This window comes from Sylvia atricapilla, chromosome 28, assembly GCF_009819655.1.
Source record: "Sylvia atricapilla isolate bSylAtr1 chromosome 28, bSylAtr1.pri, whole genome shotgun sequence".
Classification (NCBI taxonomy): Eukaryota; Metazoa; Chordata; class Aves; order Passeriformes; family Sylviidae; genus Sylvia; species Sylvia atricapilla.
In genome coordinates, this window is record NC_089167.1 from 381,117 (window position 1) to 392,716 (window position 11,600).

General features: G+C 47.9%; 1 protein-coding gene across 2 annotated transcripts; it reads right to left on the reverse strand.

Annotated features, from left to right (window-relative positions):
* Nucleotides 1-440: 440 nt before the first annotated feature.
* ANXA4 (annexin A4) lies at nt 441-11,033 on the reverse strand. 2 transcript variants are annotated; one of them, XM_066337061.1, is made up of 13 exons: nt 10,794-11,033; nt 7,551-7,614; nt 6,379-6,454; nt 5,923-6,017; nt 5,533-5,646; nt 5,275-5,365; nt 4,547-4,626; nt 4,103-4,159; nt 3,606-3,699; nt 3,019-3,114; nt 2,530-2,588; nt 2,135-2,257; nt 441-1,867 (listed from the first exon to the last, which is right to left on the reverse strand). In XM_066337061.1, exons 1-13 carry the CDS (start codon nt 10,916-10,918, stop codon nt 1,808-1,810), a joined length of 1,134 nt encoding a protein of 377 aa, XP_066193158.1. In that variant the 5' UTR covers nt 10,919-11,033; the 3' UTR covers nt 441-1,807. The 2 variants fall into 2 exon arrangements, with proteins under 2 accessions (XP_066193158.1, XP_066193157.1); XM_066337060.1 differs by having other exon boundaries at nt 7,559-7,614; nt 10,794-10,870.
* Between the last annotated feature and the right edge of the window lie 567 nt (nt 11,034-11,600).

Sequence of the window (11,600 nt, forward strand, 5' to 3'; positions counted from 1 at the left end):
CCTTAATCCTAACCTGTATATTAATAATAAATAGCCCTTTAGTCTTAAGTTACCCTTAGTAAAATTGCCATAAGGTGCGTTTATAGAAAGACAGCTCGCGGAAATGACTGAACCCGTAAGCTTTGATAAACTCGGATGCGCTTCAAGGAACAAAGCCTGGGAGAGAAACGTGTCGTTGAGGTTGGATACCGGACTGTAGAATTTATGGACCACAAGAAAAATTTCCAGAGACAAAGACTGAGTGTATGCGTTGGAAAGTCCTTACCGGAAGAAAAGGATACTATGAAGACTAAAACGTGGGTTAATAACATAAGAAGCAGCCGTGCAGCCGCTCCCCAGCCGCCGGGCCCTGAGGAGCAGCGGCTTCCTGCCCAAATCAGGAGGTCGGGACTAAAATTCTTCTCGTGTTCCCTCCCAGAACACACCACCGGGACAGGAAGTACAGAAACAAATTCTTTATTCATTTTTCAACATTCAGCGACCTGGCCCAAGGCACTGAAACCCAACAAAACCCATTAAAAGGCATCCCCAGCACCTCCGCAGCTGCTGGGCATTGCCTGCCCTGGGCAGAGCCCTCGGAGGAACTGGATATACCTCTGCCTCTGCCGGCAAAAGTCAGTAAGGTGTCTCCAGTGGCAGCCCAGAGAACGAGAAAGAAAGTTATTTTATTGGAGGCCACTGAGGCATCTCCTATTCCAGCCAGCAGCAGCCTGTTTTAGAGGAAAGTGAGTGATGGAACGGGGTGTAGCCAACCTCAGTGTTTGAGCTTTGACAGTGAAGCCTCAGTCTGATCCTTCACAGGAGGATTATACACCAGTGGTAATAAATAAACTGCTAAGCCAAAGCAGAATCCCATTTTGGAGTGAAACCAGTGAAGAGGCAGGTGTGCAGGGTCTGGGATCCAGCCACAAACGCTGGATCCCTTACTGCTCCTGTGACGTGGGGCAGTCTGTGAGGAGATGTGGGCAGGAGTCCCAGGCACGTCTGGGGAATTACCTCAGGGAGATCTGAGGTGCCCCAGCACCAAGCTGGTGAGGTGGGGTTTTGGGGACAAGTCATTCCTTAAAAAGCACCATTCTAATGACATCACTTTATCCAAAGCAGGGTTTATAATACAATTATTTATATTCCTATGATCTAGCAGACAGACCAAAAACACAGGGCTGCTCTAACCAGGGAAGAAAAAGGTTTTTCCTCATGTCACCAGTGACAACCTCCTCACTTACACACCTACAGGCAGCACATACACACAGTACAGCCAGGCTGTTAATGCTCCACAGTTAACAGAGGCAAGCTGATATGTAAACATGCTTGTATTTTAGATATTTGGTTTCTTTGTGTTTTAATTATACTGAAAAACCGAAGCAAACCCACGTCCTGAAGCCCTCCTCCTGTGAGGTTGGCTTTTCCCTGTGCAGCCTCTCACACTCCATCCAGGTTTGCTTTAATTGATGCATTTTGCTGGTGAACACAACAGCACAGGGGCAGCTGGTAAAAAAACCCACTTTTATACCTTTGGTTACAGCATTCTGTGTAAGGTGGACTTCACCAACCAGTTAGTAGGCAAATGGGTGTTCCAAGCATAAAGGTGTATCTAAAGGGTCAACCAGAATGGCCACTATCTAACCACAGCATAACCTTACTTAAGTCAATAATCAGAGTAATTAGTAAGGCACTAGGGAAAAAAAAAAAAAAAAAAAAAAAAAAAGATAAAAGTCGTGATTGGGCTCGATGATCTTAAAGATATTTTCCAACCTAAACCATGATCAGCTGCTTCCCATCACGCAGCAGGTTGCCCAGGCCTCCTTTAATCCTCCCCACCACACAGTCTGAGCAGAACCTTCCTGTAGTCCCCTGAGCAGTCTCCCTAGAGAGAGCAGAAAAAAGGCACACCATTTATTTTGCAGCTCTGTGGAAAGCAGTGTTCTTTTCCGCATAAATGACTTATTGTAGTGTTCATGTCCTTTCTGACAATTTAATAACCAAGAACATTCAGGAAGGTTTTCCATAAATGTAAGGTCCCCTTAATTCCGCCTCCTCTAAAATACCCAAGAAGTTGTTGAGAGGGTCTGCTTGAAGCTGCTTAGCAGATCCAGGTCAGTGTAAGGCTGGATCTTGAGGAAGGCAGGCTTACCTTAATGAAGGAGTGGAGGGATTTGCCATACATGGCCAGGAACTCCCTCCTGATGTAGAGCATGTCTATCTCGGAGCGGGACACCATCACCCGGATCAGCGTGCTGTCATCCGTGCCCAGGCCCTGGAGGGACACAACAACAGCTGCACAGCACTGAGGACACACCAGCCACAGCCACAGAGCTTTGGCCCACTGCGGAATCCACTCCTGATTCTGTGGAATCCATTTTTGCATTAATGCAGGGATCCATTACCAGCTCTGAGCTTCCTGAAGGAAAAGAGGGCCACAGAAAGAGGAGCTCAGACTTCTTTTTTTCCCCAATTAACCCAATTTCTTTTTCTATAATTGTTGTCATGCATGGAGAGGCAGAGGGAAAAACAGCAAAATCTCTTTACCTTCATGGATTTGTACAGTCTTTCAGCAAAATAAGCAGGTTTATTCCTCAAGCACTTTACTGTAAAGGAGACAAGAACAAGAGAATTAAAACAAATGAACACTGAAGGATAAGGTCTTTCAAACCCTTCCAGCATTTTCTCCGACATTTATTCTGTAAAAATGCAATTCAACAAGCACAGTGCAGACATCCAGAGTCAGACCTGCTGTCAATTGATGTCTCCATGCCCAGTGCACAGCAATAAAATATCTTTAAGGCTTTAAAGCTTCCGCACAGCAAATGTCATCTGCCAAAGCATCCCTTGGCAGAGAAATATAAAGCACAGAGCCGTCTTGCCAGGTCTTTGCATCTGCAAAGATTAAAACACTGTGGCTTGTAAAACAGTGAAAAAAATCTTGCCTCCTGAAGCTGTGCAAACAGTGAGGGCAAGAGACAGTATCTTTAATTATTTAATTAGTTTGTAGACAAAGTTTAAAAGCAGGGAACTCACCCACAGCTAACAAAGCATCCTCCAGGTCTCCTGACATCTCAGATTTTATGCTCTCAGTGATGTCCTTATTAGCAATCACTCTGTACACATCAAAAACTAGGAGGAAGAATTGGATAAAAGAGCCAAGTGAGCTGCTTCAGAGTGTAACCCCCGAGGATCACTTTGCAAGATCAAGCTCCTCATACCCTGTACAAACACTGCACCATTACCATGACATTGTAAGCTAAATCAGGGCTGCCCCTCAGAAATAATTAATTTTAATTATCAGTGGTCTTGCTAATTAGCCTACCACTGCTGCTAGCATTTTCCAGAACTGCTATTTAATGCAGACAGTTTCCATGCTTAGCTCTGTCCCATGGGACTCACACTTCATTATCTCCAATTCACAGGCTAGAGGAAGTTGTATGGTTTTTTTTCTCAACTCCCATTTTGTCTCAGGAGGGAATAAAATGGTCTAAAAGAACTGAATCAACTGGCCCTAAGAATACCTATTGTCTCAGGAAGGGATCACAATCAGTTAATGAACAAGTACAAAGCTCCTACAAAGTACTGTCCTGAAAGAAAGGAAAAAACCAGAGAGGTCCTACCTCTGAGCAGGTGGCACCTGTTCCGTGTGCAGAGGATAGACATGAACTGCACCTCATCTGTCCCCCACTTCTTCTCCCCAGCTTCATACAGGCACTTGAAGACATGAACAGAGTGAGGATAATTGAGAACACCAGGTACATATAATGGTATTTTTACTTCATAGAACCGTTTGGGTTGGAAAAGCCCTCTAAGGTCACTGAGTTCAACCCTTGCCCTGCACTGCCAAGGCCACCACCAACTCATGTCCCCAAGTGCCACATTCACATGGCTCTTGAATCCCCTCAGGGATGTTGAATCCCCTCCATCCCTGCTCTGGGCAGCCTGTGCCAGAGATGAAAACTCTTTCCTAATATCCCATCAGGTCTCCACCTGGGGAACTGCTGACTAGCACAACTTACTCATCTACCTGGAGAAAGAGGTAGAAACAGCAGGGATTCACCACACAGCACACATGCAAACCCAGACAGTTCTTCCAAGGACGAAAATTGCTACACACCTGAGCATCTTGTTGAGCAAGGGCCTCATCCACAAATGTTCCCTCATCTCTGTTACCCTGTGGAAATACAAGGATGAAAAACTCATTTCAACAGAGCAACTAATGGAAGTAAATCCTGCAAATTCCCCATTCCAAAGCAGTTACTGGCGATGTATAATGGGATTCTTAACATTGAGTAATGGGTTACAAATACAGCAAAACATGATTCAGATGTGATTTGTTCTTTCTTTTGAAACAAGAAGCCATCCACTTTAATTTAAAAAGAGCATATGGCATTAAGGCATGGCAGAGTGAGGCTGCTCTCCCTGCAGAAGCTGGTGTGGAATGCTGGCAAGGTGAAATGCAAGAGAAGTGAAACAGCAGGCAGCCTGAAGCACCTCATCACTGAGTGAGAGATGCCCAGGAGCACATTCACCCCCATTATTGCCCCTGTGCAGGACTCACCGTGGCGAGGGACACGAGGACTCTGCGGAACATGGAGGATGTGTCAGAGACAATGTCATCCTCCAGGCTGGAGCCATACTCTGCCAGAGCACAGACACAGCACATCTGTTACTAACAGCTCACACAATCACAAGGTTTGCTGAGTGGGAAGGGACCCACAAGCATCACCAAGTCCAACTCCCAGGCCTGCATAGAACCAGCCCCAAGAGTCCCACCATATGCCCAAGAATTATGTCCAAACACTCCTTGAGCTGTGTGTCAGCATTGGTGCTGTGCACACTTTTCTAGGGAGCCTGTTCCAGTGCCCAGCCACCCTCTGGGCAAAGAACCTTTTTCTAGTATCCATCCTAAACTGTCCCCAGGATTCAATTGCCTCAGCAGTGCAGCCCAGGGGAACAGGCATGTCCTGCTAGCCACACTGTGACTGGGACAAGCCAGGATGCCCTTGCCCTTCTTGGCTTTCATCACAGCAATGCAGCCATCATATTGAGGGCTACAGGGCAAAATTAAGAAGCACAACCAGTATAAAACTGGCAAAAGATCCACCATGGATAGACCTCCAACTGACACACAGAACAACCCCATCCCGTGATATTTACACCGACTCAATTTCTGTGTGTAATTCTGGTCCTTGATGCTGACAGACCCTTCTCCTGCCCCTCCACACATTCCTGCACACACACAGCTGGCTTGTGACCCAGTATGACACTGCAGAGGGTGCTACATACGGAGTTTGTAGTTCTCGTTGATGTGCCGAATCTCCGCGTTGGTGCGAGAAGCCAGGATCTCAATCAGGCAGCCTTCATCTGTCCCTGCTCCCTAGGGAATCACAGAGACAACAGCCAACATTGTGGCAACTGTTCTGAAGGGCAACTATGACTTTTGTTTATTAGATATAGCTGAATAAGAAACTCATAATTAATATACAATTATGCCACTGCATACTGAATTGAATAAATCACTGACGTAAAAAAGGATTTCCAAACCTTCAGAGCCCTCCTCAGTTCATGCACATCATACATGGTGGTAGGAGTCATCAAACCAATGATCACCCTTTCAAAATTCCCACTCAGCTCAGACTTCAAGTCCTCGATCAAATCCTAGAAGACAGAAAGAGAAGAAATGAGAAAAAGACATGGCCTGGGAAGAGGAAGAACTCATTCACCCCTTTTCTTCATGCTCCAGCCCTCCTTGGATGAACAGTTACTCTGAAGTGAACAAGACCAAAATAACTTTTTGGCCAAGGAAAGCTCGTGCTTAGTGCCAACCATACTCCTGTGGAGACTGGGATTCACATTTCACCCGAGTGGTTCAACCCAAAGGAGTCCACATCTCCCAATGAGAGCCACAGGCAGTGATCTCTGAGGAGCACCTACCCTGCCAATAGTGCTTTTATAGGTGATCAGAACTTGCTGACGCTGGGAAACGTTCAGCTTGGTCAAGCTCTCAATGATGGCATCTTCATCTGTGCCTGGAAGAAAGCAATGAAAACCAGTCAAGTTGCCTGCTCTGGCCTTGCCCACGATGTACCATTGGCCACACAACCTTGCACAACCTGTGTGTCACCTGTGCACGAGTGCCTCAGCCCAGCAGCACCACACCACAGGACAGAGAAAACAAGAGCCTGACATTTTTATGTCTTTAGACATTTTTATGGCCAAGACTTGGATTTCCAGTGGGGTTCAAGTTGCCCAATTCCCTCCAGTGCCCTCATACGGCAGTGAGGTGATGCAAATGGCTGAACTTCCCCTCCAAAAAAAAACCACCAGTAAAAACCTTCCCAACCTCCAGAGCTAAAAAGGAAGGTTTAACAGTTAAGGGAGATAACTTACCCAATCCCTTCATGGCCTTCCTTAGTGCCTGTGCTTCTTGCTCAGCACTGAAAGATGAGACGCCCTTGACTGTTGCCTAAACCCATAGGAAAGGAGTTATGAAAAGCAGTCACAAAGTGAGACATTCACAGAGTTGAGTTGAATTAAAAACAAACAAACAACAACAACAACAACAACAAAACAGTTCAAAAGATGCAAACATCTTTTTTGGAAAGTGATAGCAAATAAAGTCCACCTTCCAAACGTGAGTGATTTTACACCAGAGTCCATCTTATCCTAAAAAGAAGTGGTTTGTTCCAGAGGGGCTTCCCAGCCACATAAGAAATAAGCCACAGGGACTCAACTGAAAGTTGAAAATATCTTAATGTGGCTGCACATGGAGTATCTGCTTTCCAGTTAAATAAGGGCACACAGCCTGACATCTCTGTTCACTCCAGCTTCTTCCCAGCAGTTTTCCATGTAAATCATAGAAGAAGCTGTTCCCATCAAAGCCCCATTCCTGACTTCTCTAAGAGCAGTCAAGGACCATCATTCTGTTAAATAACACACCAGGAAGTCCAGTGTTTTACCTGAAATGGTGATTCACAAACAGGTTTCTCCTGCCTCTAGTCTAGTGCAATTTCTGGGGAAATACACTTTTCTTGTAAAGCTCTTCATGTTCCCAAGAAAATCATCAGCAAAATACCACTTAACATTCAATGGGCAGAAAAATGTTCCCCTGCCCCTGGAAGTGTTCCAGGCCTGGCTGGACAGGGCTTGGAGCAGCCTGGGCTAGTGGAAGGTGTCCCTGCCCGTGGCTGGAGGTGGAAAGGGATGATGTTTAAGGTTCCTTTCAACCCAAACCATTCCAAGATTCTGTAATAACAACCATAGAAATGGCTGCCTTGCAAGCTCAACCTGGAAAGAATAATATGCCTAGGAAGTTTATCTGGAGAAATTAATGTTCTTTGAATTAATACCTGATCTGGTTTTCCATTAACTCCCCAAATGCAAAAGCCTGTATGTGTGGGTCATTCTCCTCTACAATGAGGAAGCAGAAAGAGGTGATAAATTCACTCCCTTGAAGGCACAGTCAGTGACAGTGTTCTTCCTGCTGTGCCCTTATCTGAGCCCCACTCCCTGTGTTTATCAGGTTTATCAGCAAAGGCTTGGCACAGCCTGGCACAGCAAACACACTCACCATCGTGCTCGGATCTGGTCAATCTGCTATTGTCTGTGTCCAGGGCACTTAGACAGCTGTAATAAAAAAACACTGGGAGTATTAGTTTTCCAGCAAATAATTAATAGAATACACCTTCCCTTGAAGGTTAATGAGACTGGTTAAGTAACCATCTAATTCTCTGGGGACTAAAAGCAGGATTGAGCAGCCCAAGTGAACAGTGTCCAGCCCTGCTCCGTGCTGAGCAAAGGCTGGGTCACGACAGGGGCAGAGCCAGGCTGGAAGGGACGTGCTGGACAGACAGGTGATAGCACTGGTAATTTCATGATTCTTCTCTATTCCTGCATCACAGCCTGGCTGAGGCTACAAGGAGAATCAGGCAGTGTTGCCCTGGATGCAAAGAAAATAGATTCCCATGTCCTTCAAAACACATGGCTTTGACCTTGGCAGGTGAGAGCCTGAGGATGAAGCAGGGTGAGGATGAAGTAGCGTGAGATTGCCCACACAGCCCTAACCCTTCATGGATCCTGGGAGGCAGAGACATCACGGTGTAGGTGAGCACATAAAGGATAACCACACTTGAGCACTGAGCAGGAGAATTATTTTCCCTCTTAGTATTTTAACAGAACATTTTGTATTCAGCATCCCCTCAGTTTGGTGCACTGTGTCCTTCCTTGTAGGGCAGTAGTTTCAACTGACAAAGCCCTTGAAAAACCCCAAAGCTTCCTTGCCATCTGCCCAGGGTTATGAGTTCTGTTCATAATTTTGTTTTCAATCAGAGAGCTTTTGCATGAACATACCCAAATACTCCTGTGCCCCTGATCACTTGACAAGATGTCACGTACCAGGGCAAGGTTCACTTCCCCACAACCCAAGTTCATACCAGCCTCACAGCAGAGGAGTTAGGAAAGGCAGACTTGAAGAGATACCTACATACAGAAGGGCTGAATTAAATAAAAAATAAATTCAAAAGATGCAAACACAGTGACAGCGAGTCAAGTCCACCCACCAAATGTGTGGTTTTATTCCAGAGCTGAGTGAGTTCTCTCATTAAAGCCCTGAAGCAGAAGCAGAGGTGCTTGCAGTGAATGACATCTCTCCCTAATTCCCCTCGTGGTGTTTAATGCTATCCATGAGCCCACAGAGTTGTGCAAGAGCAGGAGTGTGTTTGCTCCTGCTCCACATGACTCCTACAGACCTGGAAGGCACAGGGTGAGCTGTTCAGGGCAGTTAACTCTGTGTGGCACTTGCCATGGATGTGTCACACACACAGGCACTCCCGGGTGCACCCCTACCTCACTACACTCTGTGCAGTCAATAATTGCAACACACGGCAGGTATTAGTGTTCAGTTTGCTTTCTTTCATCTGATCATGAATTCCAGTGATCACAGGATGACCTAGACCTCAGAAATTCACCTTTGCTCTCCTCTAATCTTTTTACAGAAGTAAAAACCCATTTTTATTTGCTTTAGTCAGACACTAAACGAAGGCTCCAAATTTTACTGCTGTTTTTATAATGCAGCTGGTTTGTACACAGAAGCAGGAATATCAGACAGGCTGGTTTAGCAAGTCAATTAGAGGGCAAAATAAAGGTCAGTAGCAAGGAAAAGGGAAACAGAGAAATTCTGAGTACAAATGAGCTGGCAGAAGGAAACCAAACCATGAGGATAGGCTGCATGTACTACAGTCAGGGCAAAAGCTCTCATCACATCCATTAACAGCAGAAATACCACACTGAATATTGACTGCAAGACTCTGATTTCTCCATCCTGGGAACGCCACTGGGAACTGAAAGAGCAGAGCACTGAAAAGGCAGCCGTGCAAACCTGCTGCTCAGTTTGCTCCTGGTGCATTTCTGTGTGAGAGGGAAGCACTGAGGTCACAGGTGGGAGAGTGCAGAGTTCAGCCAGGCTGTCCAGCACTGGCCCCTGTAACCCCTTCACAGCTGAAGGGGTCTGCAGGAACTGCTCATGCTGGGGCTTTAGATGAATGAAACTCTCCTAAGCCACCCCTTGGCAAGCAGAGAGAAGGGAATTGCTCAGCAGATTTGCCAGTGCTTAGCAGCTTAGCACAATTCCTGGCCTACAGCTCCATCAGGGAAACACAGCTTCAGGACAGGAACAATACTTTGCTCTGTGCTCTCAAGAATTCAACTATGCAAGAGTCAGCGAGCCAGTGCTATGGTCCTGATGTGATTTGCTTCACCCCAGAATAAAGGCCTGGTACAGTAAACCTGGCTTAGAACAAGCTCAAAACACAGAGTGCAAGTGTAGGAGGCATCCTCCCATTACTCAATTTTTTTTCCATAGATGATCTTTTCCTGTTGGGCTTTATCAGCTAAACAGCCTTTTTAAACTCCATATCAACATCCTCTAAAAGCTGAATCCAGCCTAAACTTAATTTATCAGAAAAGTGCTGACACTATCACGTGTGCTGGCCAATTCAAGTTTAGGCTTGCACACAATCAGGTTTTCCTGACTCTGCTCAGAGCACACACACAGGAACCACCAAGGAAAGCTTCCAACTGCTTCAGAGGATATAACACTGGGCTTTTTCCCTCCCAGTTTGAGCTCGCAGCATTGCCAGTCCTACACCCGGGATCTGGATGGAAACCCACCGCTTTGTGACCCTTTTCCTTGCGAGGCAAACACTGGACTTGTCCGACGAGTTCCTTCCTTGGGTGCACGTTTACCCAAACACAACCCACACCCTGTGCCGGATCAGATTTTCCACAGCTCCGTCCGTGCCAGCTGTTCCCGGGATGCCCGGGCTGGGCTTAGTCACAGAGTCACTGTCTCCGGGTTTGCAGCTTAGGAAAGGATCTCCCGTCTGCCACGAGCCCCGAGCCAGCTGAAATACCCCAGCGCCTCCCACACAGTGACCTTTGTGTGGCCACTGCCCTCAGGAGGAATAAAAATATGACTCTTCCAGCCTCGTCCTCATTCAGTCCGTGCTCCCACCCGAGTCACCCCCTGCCACTCCCTCGGCGCTCCGGCGGCCAGCGGGGACATGCCAGCCCGGGCACGGCACAAACAGGGACCGAAACCCGGGCAAGGTCAGCCCTTCGTCCATGTCACAGCTGCCCCCCGTCCCTCCTGAGCCCGGGCCACAGTCGCCTGGCTGTCCCGGTGCCGGGGCATCGCCCAGCCCGGCCGGCGGCGCTGTCACTGCGCTCTGGACAGCGGCGGTGGCGCTTGGCACCTTCCCGGGCAACTCCAGCCGTCCCCATGCCAAGGGCATCCCCCGTTCGCTCACCTGCTGCCCCGCGCCGGGCCCTGGCAGAGATGGGGAGAGCTCTGGTGGCTGTCCTGGGTGGCAATGTCCCCGCCCTGGAGACACGCGGCCGTGACGTGAAGGAGTTCCAGCCCTGCCCTGCCCATGTCGGAACAGCTGGTTGTGATCCAGAGCAGGGAGAAGTCCTCCGGGGAGCCTCACTGACACTGCGCGCTCGGGATGTGCCGCCACACTGCACTTTCGGGACCCCACGGAGGGCTGGCAGGTTGGGCCGGTGCCGCGCTCCCCGGCATTCCCAGTGAAGGTCCCTGGGAACAGAGGGACCCTGGCTGCAGGCTCTGGTCTCTCACACACCAGGGGGAGCGAGGGGGACCACGGCGTGGAGCACACGGACAGCAACATCCTCGGGCAAGAAGCGCTGTTCCTGCTCCGGTGTGTGCGGGGGTTTCTTATCTCTATCGTCCTCTGTGCTCCCACGGCACCTCTCTGGGTCTGCAGCATCCTCATCCCTTGGCTAAGAACTCTGCACTGCAAACAGGCATGATTTCAGTAAGGATGATTCTTTGCATAAAGATTATTCCTTTTGCCCCAATAAATGGCAGTGCCCTCAAGCCAAAACCCTTCAGGCTCCAGTTTTACGGTGCTGTGACCCTGCTGGGGTCAGCCACGATCACAAGGCTGACAGAGGGAAATCAGCCTTGCAATGGATATATCTTGTCCTGAAGTGTCTGTCCTCAGGAAGTTTTGTCTCCTCTGTTGCCAAAAGTGCTGTTCTTATCATGGCTAAACCCACCCTCTCAGCTACCTTCCAGCTCATATGACAGCTCT